The 16216-nt window shown below is 39.6% G+C and overlaps 1 protein-coding gene across 1 annotated transcript in view; it reads left to right on the plus strand.

The window, feature by feature from the left end:
- dachd (dachshund d) overlaps nt 1-7855 on the plus strand; it is a 91947-nt gene extending 84092 nt beyond the window's left edge. Inside the window, exons 10-12 of the mRNA XM_035677121.1 lie at nt 178-321; nt 1624-1692; nt 5702-7855. Of these exons, the coding sequence (XP_035533014.1) occupies nt 178-321; nt 1624-1692; nt 5702-5739 (251 nt within the window). The 3' untranslated portion in view covers nt 5740-7855. The remainder of the gene's footprint in view (nt 1-177; nt 322-1623; nt 1693-5701) is intronic.
- The last annotated feature ends 8361 nt before the right edge of the window (nt 7856-16216 follow it).

The following is a 16216-nucleotide window of genomic DNA, read 5'->3' on the forward strand; positions in this document are numbered from 1 at the left end:
AAGGAAGATCTTAATATATTATAAAATATTTAGGTTTAATTGATTTCCCCGTTTTTCTATTACACTATGCTAGATTTTAAAAATGAGGTTATTATCTCAGTAATCTGATTCCAGTCTAAAATAAGGCTCCACCAATTTGCCCCGTAGCTCATCTGTTGTCACTGTGGTCTTTCCCAGCGATCATTCAGAAGCGTCTGAAGAAGGAGAAGAAGGCCAAGAGGAAACTCCAAGAAGCTCTGGAGTATGAATCCAAGAGGAGAGAGCAGGTTGAGCAGACCCTGAAGCAGCCCTCGCCCTCTGACAGCATGCGTTCACTCAACGGTCAGATGCTCCACAGTGAGATACTGTTACTGTACATTTCACGCCAGACATTTAGGGGGGTTTTAGGGAGAAAAGGCAAATGTGTTAATCCAAAATGTTAGATATGATTTCAGGAGATAAAAGTTACCTGAAGCAAATATTGTGAAGGCACAGATAACTTACAAACACAAATATTTTATAATAATGCTAATAAAATAACTCACACTAGTATCTTATCATGAGCTTCACTTTAGCAGCAAAATATGCTGAGAACATGAATACTATTTCTAAAGTACCTAAACTTCTCAGCTGTTAAAATGTACATGTTTTGCACCCCGTGCTAATTATTATTTTTATTTTAAAAAAAATCCTCATTACAGTTCCTCAAAGCCCAAGGTGACATGCCTTGTTTTGTACAGTCCAAAACCCCAAAAATGATAGAAAACAGAGAAAAGAAGCATTTCTCAAGCAGGAACCAGAGACTCATTGGAATGTCTGCTTGAAAAATGACTGAAATTATCAAAATAGCTTTAATAAAACACTGAGTACACAAAGCGAAACATCAACACGTCTCAGCCAGAGTTAAATCATGTGTTCCAGACTTACATGACATTTCAATGATTGGTAGAGGTGTAAAGTAACTAAACACATACTGTATATTCAAGCACTAAACTCAAACAGTTTTTGTTCATTACTTTTATCTGACAGGAGTCACTAGTTGGTGTGCAGGGTTTAGGTGTTGCATACCAAACGTGACGCGCTCATAAAATATGATTTACTGTCAGAGTTTAATCCAGCCATTGTGTCAGAAAATCTCATTTTAATATGTCAGTGAGTGATGCACATTTTTTTTTCATACATAAAATATGTCAAATCAAATCTGCATGTGTAGTGATTGTTTCATCACCAGTTCACTGGCGGAGTCTGCCAGCAGCAGTATGCAGTACAGAGTTATCAGACCAGTTACAAAATCTGACTGTTAATATTTAGCACAAGTCCAATTTTACCTTGACGCTTTAATACGTTTTACCACCAACATGTCTTTATTTAAGCAAATGTTTGAATGCAGGGTCACACCTTTAATGGATAATTATTCCAAAGTGTTGAATCAAAAGATTTGAGTATGATTTTTTTTTCTTCCCACCACTGATAATAATCACACAGAGACACACAATTCATCCAATACAGACATTCACTTACATGCGGGGGAGATACAGCTTGAAGGCTTAGCCTCTTGTTTTGAATGAACGATGCTATGAAACTGGCATTGTGATAGGTGGATGTCAGGGATGTTTAACGGCAGTGATCCCTCTCTTCTCTCAGACTCTCTGACCCCTGAGATGGAGAGTGACCGCAGCAGTGGAAGAACAGATGCTGAAAGGACAATACAAGGTACAGGGGCTCAGATGAGACAATAAATCTCTCTCTCTTTCTCTGGCTCTCACTCTTGCTCTCTTTCTCTCTTTCTCTCTGCCCCAGCACCACCACCACCACCACCACCACCACCCCCCACCCTGCTTCCTCTCTCGCTCTCCCTCACACACACACACACACACACACTGCTTCAGTTTATGAACATTAGTGTTTCTGTGCCTGCTGTTCAGGCATACAGCTCACCATCTGGGCCACAGCACTAGGTCAAGATCATTGGTTTTCTGCAGAAATAATATTGTTCTTTTACTTGACTTTTAGTGGCTGTGATGCTCTTAGGAAACCGATCTTTGTCCAAAACTCAGTACAATACTGGAGATAAAACGGTGAAACAACTAAGCTAGAAGGTTGCGGAGACAGAATAAAAGAAGTGGTTGTTTACAGCTCAGGAAGCATTAATGAGTCATAAAACCACAAAAAGCAGTGGAATCCCCCCTTTGATAGTAATAAACGGGCCAAATCAATCCATTTTATGAATAAGCCTTGTACATTTTTAATGGTTTGTTTGTTTGTTAGCCTTGGGGGTGCAGTATGTGTTTGGGGAAGGGCGCTCTAGTGATAACCTCTGTAGACTGTCTGCTATCTGTGTTTACCCAGATACAAGACACCTTGCAGAGGTTGAATATCCTCATTATTACTCGAACGTCTTCCTTTAATACGCCTCGGCTGCGTCTGCTCAGAACTGCCCCTTATCAGTGGGAGAGGTCCCAATTTATCTGGGAAAAATGCTCCGTGTAATTTGCTGTGAAAAGTGGAAAATATTCATCTTTGTACGCAAGAATAAGTTGGGTCCCTTTTTAACTCTTTAATGTTTGATTAGTCTACTTGAACTGATATTTTGTGAAAGGGCAAAAAGAAAGAAAATCTACTGAGAGAAATGATGACTCCTCCTTAATTAAATGTCATTCAGTCACTGCAGGGATCTGAAACAGTTTGATGTCCAAAAAAAGGAAATCCATATGTCATCATTTAAATACAAAGATAACTTCCAGATACAGTGTAATTATAGCCCCCTATTTCATACCAAATTAGTATATTTAGCCACTTTCATTTCTTTACACTATATGAAGAGCTGCTTCCTTTTGTAGTGTAATTGTATCAAATTAAATGTGTTAAAACTTTGCACTCATACTGACAGCAGCCATTGTCCTGCTATAATGTATAGTGTAGGTTGAAATGAATCTTTTTTGCTTTTTTTTTTTAAAATGTTTTTTTAAATCTAATTAGAAGTTACGAAGATGATGCAGCCACAGAGCACGCAATTTTTGCGGTCTCTCAATCACTCTGATCGTTGCCTTGAAGAGTGGAATGAAGGAGGAAAGTGAATAACAGGCTGCATTTTGTGTTTTTGTTCAATTAGAGAAGCATTTGTCTGCCACCCATGTCTCCTCTGCTCTACTCTGCAAGCCTCGCTGTATAATTAACCTCAAATGGCAAAAAATGATGTTGATAAATTACACAAGCAGAAGGGGAAAAAACAAGCCTATCACTCGCATGAAAGCCGAGAGAAATGTGTGGGTATATTCTCAACTCCAAACCAAGGGAGCCGAATGGAGAGAGGGAGGGAGAAAAAAAAATAATGAGGGCATAATTTTAGAGAACTAATTATTTCTATTTGTCTTTTGTCACACTTCTCTAATTCTGCGATATTAACACAGTCTGTGTTTATTAATTGCTTTTACAGTGTTTTGAATCGGGTCCAAGAGGGAACGTGGCTCTTTTCACAGGCAGGCAAGCTACTGGGACTGTACCTCGCCAGTACCGCCTGGCAACGGTGCACATGTGAATATCTTCCCCCAGTATCTTCTCTGGTTCCCTGCCGCTTCCCCACTCGATGTGTTCGGCAAGTTTACACGACCCTGTGCACAGAGATAAAGTTCTTTGTTGCAAGATTAAACATCAAAACAGTTAAAGTGAAATTAAAATTAAATGAATGAATGTCACTGAAGCAAAAAAGACTGTAATTAATGGATCCCTTAATTGTCTTCATAAAATATTTGCATGGGCATAATTTGCATAATTTACATGTATTAATTAATCTTTCAAAGGAATTTTATGCTGAGAGAAGCCAAAAATTCCCTTTGTTTTATTTAGCATCTAATGAAATATTTATTCTCTTTAATGAACTTTTCATCTTGATTTGAATACAAAAATACTAAAGTTTTAACATATTTTAATGAGACAGTCCTTCATAGAACGATCTGTCAAGACGTCACAAATTTTTCCAGTCGCAGATGTAAAGCAGATGTTTCAACATTTGCGCTAATATCTGAATCGCGGAGATTTCCTCCACCAGACCTCCTCTCCCATTCCCTGTCTTTCACGATGATCTGATCTATTACAAGTCAAATGCTGCAACATCTAACCTTCTCTCTCAACGACGCATTAAATGTCATCATCCGTCAAATAATCAAATCGACTTTGTTTTCATTAACACCCCCCCATAAACTGCTCTAGCTGTGAAGCTGGGCAGGCAGGTAGACAGACTGCGAGGTTGAGCGTGTGATGTTTTTCTCATCTGCTCTCGTTATGAAAGGCGTGCACGTGTGTATCAAGTTGTGTATCCCGGCCCACACTCTTAGCACTCTCTCCGGCCCCCTCCCCGGCTGTCTGTTCTCCGTAGCGCTGCATTCATGCTGTAATGACTTTTACACAGAACTCGGTGGTTGTTGCTTGAATAGAGGCAGCCAGAGTGCAATGCCTTTGAGACCTACGGCAGTGCTGGGTAATTAGCCTGTGTGTTTGTACGCCACCAGCCCCCCCTCCCGCCAACCCACAACACACATATACTGTATACACACACACACACACAACAAGCCTTTGTTGTCTCCACACCATGCACGACAATGCGTAAAACACAAGCTAAAAGGGAGAACAGGGCTAATTGATAGAATATTGATAATGGCGATTTTAAATTTAGCTAATTCCTCAGTGGTAAAAAAACGTTTTTAATTATACAAAATAACCTTTGCTTTAAGTGTGATTTCCACCAGAGGTAAATGCACTTTCAGACATAATAAGCAGGTGCATTCTCCATGTCTCTGTACAATAGGAGTTGAGCCTCGTCTCTGATGTCCTGCGCGGCTTGTGTCATGTCCAACAACTTGCGTTGCTGAATGTCTTTGTGTGCGTTTCTCTTTAACATTGAATTATTTAGGCGCGCTGCCATAGAGAGGTGTGCTTTTTTAAAGGCATTACTGTAGCATTCTCCGGCAGAGGAATTGTGAAGGTAATAAACGTCAAACACGCTCCTGAGCTGTGCCTAACAGATGCTTTTACCAGCTCAGCGTCGGAGCAGCACTGCTCGCTCAGGCGAACACTCAGACAAGAGTGTTTCGCTGGAAATGGACAAAGCTCGTTAGGTTGGAGGTGTCTGGAGATAACGCAGCTGAGGAATGTCTGCCGTTTTCAATAAACACTATTTCCATGCAGGAAATGTCACTTAGAGAGCGCTCTACATCATGAGTGCAGTATTATGTTCAAACAAGCGTATCAGTAGAGATGTCTTAAACACATGTGACATACAATTCTGATGCCTGGAGTGTGGTTATCATAGCTGCTTTTACAGTGTGTGCTTCGTTGGTAATAAAATATGCATGTAAAAGTGTAATTATATCTGTAAGTCCTGACTGATGCACTGTATATGATCTTAAATGCAAAGGTACAAGTATTGTGGTTGTTTTCTTTCTACCTGATGCCAAGACGTTGCTCCAGTCAATGATAAAAATATCTGTTGCAAGTAATAATGTAAATGACTGTACATGATATTTAATCACATTTGTCATGGTCGCTAACCTAATCTTATCCTTGAATCGGGTTTTTGAATAGTAACACTGCTGGAATTGAAAGACTAGAGGGCAACATTTTGAAGTTAACGTTTCATCAACAATCACATCCTGAATAGTGCATTTGCGTCAGCAGGATGTTAGCTGTTGGCTAATTCTTGGCTCCTGTGTGTCCTCTGTTGCAGATGGAAGACTGTTCCTGAAAACCACAGTGATGTACTGATAAGGCCGCGAGGAGCTGGAGGAAATAAAAATTTCTGAAAAAAATAAGAAAAAAAAAGAAAGAAAGAAAAGAAAACCCATGAAGATTCTCAAGAGCCCTTATCCAGGCTGATTTAGTAGAGGAAAGAAGTCAAGCTGCTTTTAGGAGTTCAGTGGAAATGCTGTGTTCACCCCAAATGCTGGAGGAGGTTGTGTCTGAATGTAGAATAAGAAGTCTTTTTCTCACAGAGGCCAACATTAAATAGTTTGCTAAAGCAGGTTTTGACGTAGTGGGTTGGCCATCGTGAAGGATAAACACATATATTGAGCACAGTAAAAATGTACCCGTGGTACACTGTTGGTAATAACTCATAAATTCTCAGCACTGAAGATTTTTATACTGTATCTCAGCCAGCGAGAAAGCTTCGAAAAAGAAATCCGACTGAAGTTTTGTTTTGTATTTCAAATTGGATTTTGAGACGCTAAAAATGACACTCGGAGATGAACCTTGTGAAGAAAAAAAAAAATGTGAATCGATCCATGTGTTCATCAAAAGAGAAGACTGATGTTTGATTTTAATGTTTTCTAAATTAGATGACAATACAATCAAGTTTCCTTTTTACCATTGTTGTATATACAAGATCTGATGATAATGATAGGAAAACTCACTCTATCGAACCCGAGTGGATTGATAAGGTATGTGTATATAACGTTAAGAGGTATTGTGTATGCAGTAGAGCTATTAGGCAAACAATACCACCATTTATATAAATCTACAGTTTTGTTTTGTTCTATTTCTGAGCCATCATTCTTTCCTATAGCTGCCATTTTGGTGAGAAAGCATGCAGGCATGTAAATGTTTGTCCTGGAATTATGATATTTAATAAATCCTATATTGTGCTGAACAAATACTAGGGTTGACTCACTCAAGCCCAGATGATTTTGAAAACATAATTATCAAACATTTCACTTTCAAAATGAAGACTTTTGCTGTCAATAGTACTGTAATCTTTGTAACAGAGGTAATATTTCTTGGAATTTACTGTACATTTTTTTGTCATGAGACACTCAAAATCAGCACCTCTCAATGCTTTTTTTAAAAAAAAGATCCAGACTTAATTACGATCATGTGTCGGCTTGAGAAACAATCAGTCATGACACAGCTTTTCGAAAACTTAATGCCATTGAACTACATTGCTCAAATCCCTGTTGAACCCACACAAAGACACTTTTCTTTAATTCAGTGTTTCATGATGTCCTGATGAGAAAAAAAAAAGAAACTCATAATAAGTTATAATTTTACTGTTTCTTTCCCTAAAGACTTTTGGTGCTGAAGCACCTGTGTATATTCTCTAAACATAAGCTGATGTCAGTCCTTTAACTGCAAACCAGTTTAGACCTTATGTGTTACAATCAGGAGAGGAGGAGGAGGAGAAGAAGAAGGAGTGTCCCATGTTCACAATGTGTTTGTTCTTTTTGTTCTCAATGGAGTGTCTAGGTCTGTTGTCACTGATAACTTATATAGCTTCTCGAATCATCTCTTCATTGTACTTCAAATTCAAATAAAGTTAACATGTTGATGATAAACTGAGTTAACTATGTTCCCCGGTGTCTCGCAGCAAACTTCTCTGTCGCACGTCTGTTGATGAGTCACACGCCGATGTAATGTTCCAGATACAGCTCCATACAGGAAAGGCCACTAACACGTAAACATGTAGACCGTCACCCCTGAGACAGCCAAACATGACAGTTCCAAGATGGTCTGATACAAATGTAAGCGTTTATTAATCATTGTTGTGTTTTTTTGCTGTTTTTGAGACTCTTACAATCAGCCCCCAGTCTTTTAACTCATCTGTATGTATTATGAATGGCCTAAAAAAAAACCATTACAGGTATACAGTGCTGTAGGAAAAATAAATGAGCATATTGTTCTTCACTTTGTATAGAAGTGAAAAAAAATGTATGAGTAATCACATGATGAGAATGTCTTGTGTGCGTTTTCCTTTCCTTTCACTGAGAGTGGATGCGAGTGTGTGTACCCTTTGACTTGCATGTGTGAGTGTGTTTTAAAAAAAAATAAATAATGCGTAGTCTAATCCTAGATAAACTATGTAAATGAGGGTGTGACCAAGCTCACTGTAAATAAATTATTTCATGTGTACTTTCAAGTGTATGACACTAATTCACAATATATCACCATAAAATAAACAACAAACCTCCTTTAACCAGTTGTACGTGCTGTAGGGTCATGCATCACAATTTCCACTTTATATAACACTTAAGCTTTGAAGGGAGTGGTTAAGAAAGTATGAAGCTGTGCTGTTAATGTTGCATTTGTCAGATTGTTCTGTCTTGTAAATGTGGCACACGAATGTTCTGTGCATTTTTCTTTGTGTGTGTTTTTAATGGTAGTTTGTACTGACCGTTCTTCGGTGTCATTATTTGTTTTGCACGCCAGACTCACAGCCGTTATCCTCAGGGATCATTTCAGAGCAACTGTAACAGGTACAGCTCTTAAAATGCATACAAAAATATGAAATCGACATTGAGAGACAAATCTCTCTAGTAAGCAATTCTGAGTGAAATGTGTTGACACAGCATGCTTGGCCCATTCCCATTTTGCATGCTTTTTAAAGCATGGCCGTAACACAGCCACGGAGATGAATAATTGACTGATTGCTGCATAATTCAATGCTGCATTGTAAAAATTCAAGGCCTCAAATATTTCAAGCTTTTCTTCTTATTTTATTTTTTATTTATTTTTTATTAAAAATGAGGTTAAAGTTTCAATCAACCTTGAAAGAACAATATGACACACAATGGGCAATCAATCATAAAACCTCATTGAGTTCAGACTCCCACCGACTCTCCTAACTTGAGCTCACTCTGGAGTGAAAGAAACTCTGACATCACGTCCACTTTATCTATTTAATGGCTCAATCCTTCCTTCTTTTTTTTTTTGCTGCAGTGAAAGATTCACTCCGCTCGCCCCCAATGAGCTTGTGAGACGTGGGCTGTTCACAGCTATTACTCAGATATTCTGTTTATTTCTCTATCTGATGCCTTTTTCTGCACTGGCATCTGAGAGAAGAGGCCCTGCAGCTACATGTTTCATATCACTGCACATTTTGTAATAAATTCAATTCAGTACAAATATGACCATGAGGCACAGAGACTTTAAATACCAAATGTGCATTATAGCTGCGATGTTACATTTCACTTTGCTGTGGTGTGGAAAGCACAGTGCCGATTGTATATTCGAAGCATTCCAAGCATGCGTGTGCTTTATTCACTTGGCTTGACGTGGAGATGTGCTCATGAAGACATCATCCAGACGTGATTATTCCGCATCATCCCGCCTCTTATTTCACTGTTGGTTTGCCTAACGTCACACAATTGCACAATTTGTTGTTGTTTTGTGCTTGCTTGACCAGCTGAGGAAGCGTGTTTATCCATGACAGTGCTGACACTTAAAGGATAAAAAAGTTTCACAAGGGAGACACGAAGTTGTATTTATACTTCAAGCATAGCGCCAACTGCATTGTTAACCCTCGCTGAGCTAATTCCTTGCTCATTGCCACGAGCAGGAGATGGCCATTTAGTGAAAGCACTAGTATTACATGTCTCTTGATAACTCAGTGGTGCCCTGAGTCTGTGGAGAGACATTAGGAAGGTGCAGGCTGATTGTCTGAAAGATAGGACTAATGTCACCTAATCAGATAGACCATTATGTATTAGCGAAACTACAAAACAGTTTTATCTGACAAGGGCCAGGCCACATTACCTAAATTAACATTTTGCAAGCGTGAACATGGAAGACCACAGAGGCGAGGGGAGGGCTAGGACTGCGGCCTGCGCTTAGACATTCGGCAGTAATTATTAATTTATGATTGTCTCTGGTCTTAATGAAAATGAAAGCCAGGAAAGAGAACAGGGAGGGATAATGTGGCGTGAAATTGAGTTTCATTTGTACAGGGTCCACCTTTTAACTCCGCGCTTCTTAGGCGGAAATGGAGCCGAGCGCTTGCCCCTCTCTCTCTAGAGAATGCATTTCAGTGTTTTTCTTTTTTATCATGCTCTCTCTCCTTTCAGTCTTTCAGTCAAAGCGTGTTCATATCCTCTCATCCCTTTGTGATATTTGGGGCCAACACGCCCTTTAACATCTCCATTACTCTCATAAGGCCTTTTCAAAATGACACAAGGCTCTTTGATGTCTGATAACTATGTCAACAAGTTTCTTGAATGGAAATGTCTCCGCGCAGTGCTTCTTTAATGTCAACAAGGCAGCGCAGAAAGGTCTCGGGCCAGGTTGGCATGAGATGGAGAGAAGGTAGAGAGAAAGGTAGATTGATTTACACAAGATTATATGACATATAATGCCTTGTTGATATAATGCAGGACAGATTTTCTTTATGCAGGCAGATGTTGGCTATGTTGGTCTCTGTGGGTTGTGACATGCTAATTTAAGGCTTACACTTGTGCTATGCAGAAGTGATAATGGTTTAACAGCAGGAAGGACGGAGGTGATAAGAGTCTTTCCACAAACATTTGCAGAGATGATAGGCATTAGATAGTTTGTATATTATTTGGGTTCAGGGTAGTGTTAGGGACAATTTAACAATTATCCTAATTATTGTAATTCTAGCCACTTTCATAACATAGTTTGTTCATTACAATTATTTTCAGTTTGGGGGCAAAGCAGTGCACAGGAACAGCTACTGAAGTCTAGCTTGTACTTACTAGAGAAAGTAACTTTTGCATTACTTTTAAATGTCGGCTTCAATTCGTGTATTAATGCGAAGGCAAATGTATCTAGTTTATTAATACTCCCGACCACCAGAGGGCAGCAACGACCACGAAAAAAGACCCAGAAGGATGTACACATCAATCAATGTTCACTCTCTTTTAGCTCCGTTTTTGGTCACCACCAGCATATAGGAGGACATATCTGAAACACTAGGAGCCTAATGCTATGTTTAGCAGCTAGCTGCTGAATTTGTCTGTTGGAACTGCCTAGTCGGTTGATAGTGACAGTAAAGCAATTTTCTATGTAAATCTGTTCCTATCAAATAAACATTAAATTAAATGTAATTTAATTTAATTAAATAGTCATCTAACCCATTGTAAATATAAAAATATTATTTATAGCAGCTTTAAGTCATTCCCATACTTTGGAACTATTCAATGTATAAACTTACCATTTGAATTATGTTTGTCATCACAGTGCACATCAATAAAGTGAGTTGATCCAATTACCAAATCCCAAACAAAAAGAACTGTCAATAACTTACATTGCTCTTACAGTAGAATTTTTATATATCCACTTTATGTCATGATATATCAATGCAATATTAGAATTTGAAGACGCTTCAGATCTGAAGTGGCGTCTGTAAGCTTTCGCAAAATTACTCACTGAGTTTCCAAATCACCAGGGTTGGTTATATTAAGTCAATTACATTTTTACAATTGTGAGCGAGGGATGGTTAATTTAGTTTGACCCAAGAGCCCCCGACACTCCCCCAGATAGCAGATGGATGAGACGAGTGACCACAGGCGTAAGGGAGTGTGTGTGTGAGCCCACTGGATTAGTCTTCATTTGGTGCCTCTGTCATAAGGGAGGGGAAGACTGAACACTGTGTGGCAGAGCAAAGAAAACACACAGGGTCAGTCGAACACACACAAACACAAGCGCGCGCTATTAACCTCCCCCCCAGCTCATCAACTTTATTTTGCAATCTTCCCTCAGAACCATTAGAATACCCTGAAGAAATGACTTTCCAATTAAAGGGGATCTAGAAGAAGTGGGTTTTTGCTTCTTCTTTTTTTTTTTTATCTCCAGCTCCCGGAGTTCTTTATTCCAATAATTTAAATTGGAATTGATTTTTCAATTTACCCACTGACTGCTACGGACACAGAGCGCAGGGCCAAAAAGAGCTACGTTCCCAGAATATTTGTCATGACAGCGCGCTACATGTAAATTTGCACAGTCCTCCTAAATAGTAATATATTTCCTCCTGTGACAACAATCAGGCAGGACAACACATTCAGGCCTTGTGTGATTATAGTACCAGGTATTTATCTCTCACTTTATGTGGTGTTTTGTGCAAATGTTGTTCTGATTTCCCTCTAATAGGTCCATGCTAATTAGCCAAGGGAACCATTTTATTAATCTCTGAAAACAAACATGTACTCTCACATTAAAGTTCAGAGTCATAATCTGAGCAGTTACTCTTTATCAGACAGGCTGCTTGTAGATTTAGTGTTTATGGGGTTCTCTGCACTCAGAACCATCACTCAGGCCAAACCTTACTATTACACAGCATTTCCCACATGTTCACAGAGCAGGAGGAAACAGTAGTCTGTCCCAGGCAGGGAGCTAGGGCCTCACATGTTTAAGTTTGACAAACTATGCCTATGAACTCTGCAACTACAGCAGCTCCAGCTGCGTTCTAATGAGCATTTATTGTGTCTCTACTGCAGTGAGCGCTTTGCAGAGCCTGCTTCAAAGCCGGCCAGATTCTACTCGAGCTGTTTTACAGATGCGTCTAGAAATCCGAGGCCGTTCTTCTGTGGACGAATGGTTCTGTCTTTTGCTCCTGACAGCTGCGCAGGCTTGTTGTTCGCTCTCTCCTGAGTTGTTTTAATAAAGTTGTGCTGCAGGAGTAGTGAGAGAAGATTAATGGACGCACAGGAAGTGTGGCAGTTGTGAGAGGATGCAGGACAGAGCGGGCCAGCAGCCATCTGTTCCCTCTCCTTTACAGCTCTCTTAATGGAGAAGCAAACCAAACAACATGGATCTGAGCCCTGCAGACAGACACGCACACACACGCACACACACGCACACACATGCACACCTCAGTTGCACACAGCTAAACACAAAACATCACTTTATGTGACAGAGATGAGAGCTAGGCTTTTGTCATTGTATTCCCTCTTGTTGGATGTGTGTGTGTGTGTGCACATGCTTGCTTGTGTGTGTGTCTATATGTGTGTGTGTGTGTGTGTGTGTGTGAGAGGGAGCTTTTTTTCTACCTTTCAGCAAAATAAAGTTGGGTGTGAGCCATGGCTGTGAGATTTAGATGAAAGACACAGCCTGGATGGAACGTGATTAAGAGATATGTTCTTGAGGCAAAACAGGACTTGGCATTTGCTGAGACAAAACCTAATCAAATTAAAGCAAAACATGGCCATTGTTGTGGAGTGTGTTCTCTGCCTGTGTCACGTTTGAAATGAAACAGTGTAAAATAGATATGAGCTTGTGTCTGCGCAGCATCACCGACACAGTGGTTTTATTCACATTTACACGCAGGCACTGACTAATGACGGTTGTGCCCAATGATGCCTAAAGCACTTTATAGAGCTGTCTGGGTTGTAAAAAATGTTTACTATGATGGAGCTGAATGGCTCACTGAAAGAGTATTATTGTTTACAAGTTATTGTTTTAGATTAATTCACTCAGCAGAATTGTTAAATTCTCTATCTAGCAGGAACGGCCACCTCCAGTTCATTCTTCCGTCAGTTAAGTATTTGCCGTTCCTCCTCCCTTGAGTTCCCACTCTTTGCCGGTGCTCCATTTTTATTATTAGCCTATAATGAAATCTATAGTCCAACTGTTTCTCATTTTGTTTGTTTTGAATGAACGCAGACCATGTCACGTTAAATGACAACATGCGTCGTCTCCCTCTTTCTCCCAGTGAAGACATCTGTACGACATGATGAAGTTTCCTCTCTGAGTATCAATCCTGTAATTGAGCTCAGGGAGAGGAGACGTGATGTGCACACAGAGGAAGTGAAAGGCCTCTCTCGCTCTCCATCCCTCCTTCTCTCCCTCTTTGCCTCCCTCCTTCCCTCTCTGTTTCTCTTACACACACACACACGTGTCCTGTTTTTTTTTTTCCAGGCACACGCAACTCTTTCTCTCTACCTGCTTTTACATTAAATTTGTCAGTCAGCTCTCTTAAGATGCACATCAGCTGAAATGAGTGCATTAGCATTAGCTGCCATAATATCGCTCACTGTTCAGGGCACAATGTACAATGGCCCAGGCCTCGGCAGAGAAGAGAGAGACACAAGTGGAATCTCATAATAGTGTCTTCACAAGCCTTTTCGCAACACTACATCCTGAGTGAGACAGCGTCCTGGAGCTACAGTGCCTTTACTCATGTCTCTTTATCTGTTTTGTAATGTCGCTTTCTCGTTGTGTTCTTACGATACCGTGGATCATGAGGAACCTGGAGTGAGACCGGATTAAATATTAACACAACCTGATGCAGTCCCCACCGGAGTTCCTATTCCACTTCACATGATACAATTAAAAACATTCCCACATGCATTGAGCGGAACACTTGTCAAGAACATGCTGCTTTACAGACTTAAAATAAATCTTATACTAATCTATGGAGAACCTGACAAGGAGGAGGCCAAGGTTTCCATGCAGGCACTTAGCTGAGTAGAGAGGAAAAAAATACAGAGAGATGAGGGCCTTACATTATTTATATGTGCTAATGGTGGCTGTGTGCGTTTGTGTGTGTGTGTATGTGTGTGTGTATGAATCAGCAACAGAACAATCTGCTAAAATAGACACACAGCTGTAATCAAGGCCTTACATTTCCTCTCCTTCTCCTGTTCTCTGCTAACTGCAGGGTCAATTGGAGTCAGTTTAGTAGCATTTGGAACTCTTGCAGTAGATTATCTCCTTTTAATGGAGACAAAAGACAATGCAGGAGTAGATTGCTATTGCCAAAGGATGAGATTACCTCTGCAAAGCTATCCTGGCTAAACATGTGTACAAAAGGAATACCTCACACAGTTCCTACTGTACATTAGATATCGTTGTTCATCTAGCACAGATAAGAACAATAGCCCACATGCGTAACCTAGTTTTGTCCACAAAAGGAATCCATTAGTCTTATTGTGCAGCCCTTAAGCTCAGCATCACAGGGGGGAACCCACTGTTGCGCTGCTACATCCACGCACATGTGCCTCTCATTTCCTATGGCAGTCCAGAAGTATCCTTCAACATCCTATTGTAAAGTTTACCAGGGGAGAGGTTCAGTGTATTAAAGTGCCCTGAGAGAAACGCTAAACGATGTAAATGCAGGCAGCTGCTTGTTGCTAATGCCGTACAGTAGAAGAGGAGGCCCAGGCGAGGTTGAATGTGTACAGTATCTATATAACATTAAGTACCTTCTCTTTCGATATCCTCGTGCTGTCTAATGGGAACAGTATGAAGACTAATGGTATAGTAAAAGTGTAGGGAACGGTGCTTCAAAACCAAACTCCACCAAATTCTGTTTCTGCTGTTGCTTCAAACAAAACACATTTGGTTGCAAAAGCTGCTTCAGTTGTGTATACAAATATTACTATGGCTTCAAGCTTTATTGATTTAATAGCCTGGTGATAACGGATGACTTTGGGCGGTATGTTATACTGTAGACTATTCATGTTCTGGTGTAAAAGTTCAAGATGCGATTCAACTGGTTAAATCAGGATGTCATCTTTCCCGCCGGTGAAAAAAAATAATTTATATATAATTATTAAAAAGTCCCTATGCCTTTATTATTTGGAAATGTAAACTGTCAACTCTCAAGCTGCTTAAGAAGATCCAAAGAAGTAAAATAAAACTATCTGTACCATATTGAAGTGCACAGCATCACATCGCATTGTGTTGGATCAAATCGTATCGAACCGCACTGCATGGCCATAGGTGTTTTGCATTGGTAGTTGCTTCTAATCTTTAATGGATCCGATCGCTGGCAATGCATCGAGATATGTATCACATCGGCCCCAGTGATGGAGTTCTACATCAGATACAGTAGACCAGTGCTTCATCTTAATGTGTCATACCCCCACAGGCCTCCATCGGCATCACCAGTCACGCTGTATGTTCATTTGAATAGATTTTAAACTGGATGTTATTTAACACTATTAATTATTAAGAATGTTGTTACAATCATTTTACGATATTTTTAATACAATTTAAATATTAATGTTTAGGTTGTTTGTTTAAGTTGAGGCTGAAGCTAGTTATTTTAATCATTTATACTTTATGTTTGGTTAATTGTTTCAACTATTTATCATTAGTTAACTAATTCAACCGTTCATTTAATCCTTGTAGTCTTTTTACTATTCCTCCGACACTTTTATCCAAACGTTTCAGCTGTTTTGCTGTTAGATATCTATTTCAGCCATCCTCTTTTAATTTAATTTATGTTTTTTCAAAATAGTGTTTTGAAGCTATTCCACATTCTTTACACATACCTCCTGCTAACTGCAGAAGTACCCCTGGGGTATAAGTACCCCTGGTTTGGAATCACTGCTGTACCATGTGGTCATTTGCCCCAAATCTGTTTCAACCATCAAAATAGCATGGAACATAAATGACCACGTAACCCACAAACTCTAGAAAAAACGTTTTTAATTGCGATAAAGATAAATAGTCCAACAAAGCACTATTTAGAAAAACAAATACAGCAACACTGTCTCTGATCATCATTTGA

Source organism: Morone saxatilis, unplaced genomic scaffold (genome assembly GCF_004916995.1).
Source record: "Morone saxatilis isolate NCDOM2014 unplaced genomic scaffold, NCSU_SB_2.0 Contig5, whole genome shotgun sequence".
In the NCBI taxonomy this organism is placed as follows: domain Eukaryota; kingdom Metazoa; phylum Chordata; class Actinopteri; family Moronidae; genus Morone; species Morone saxatilis.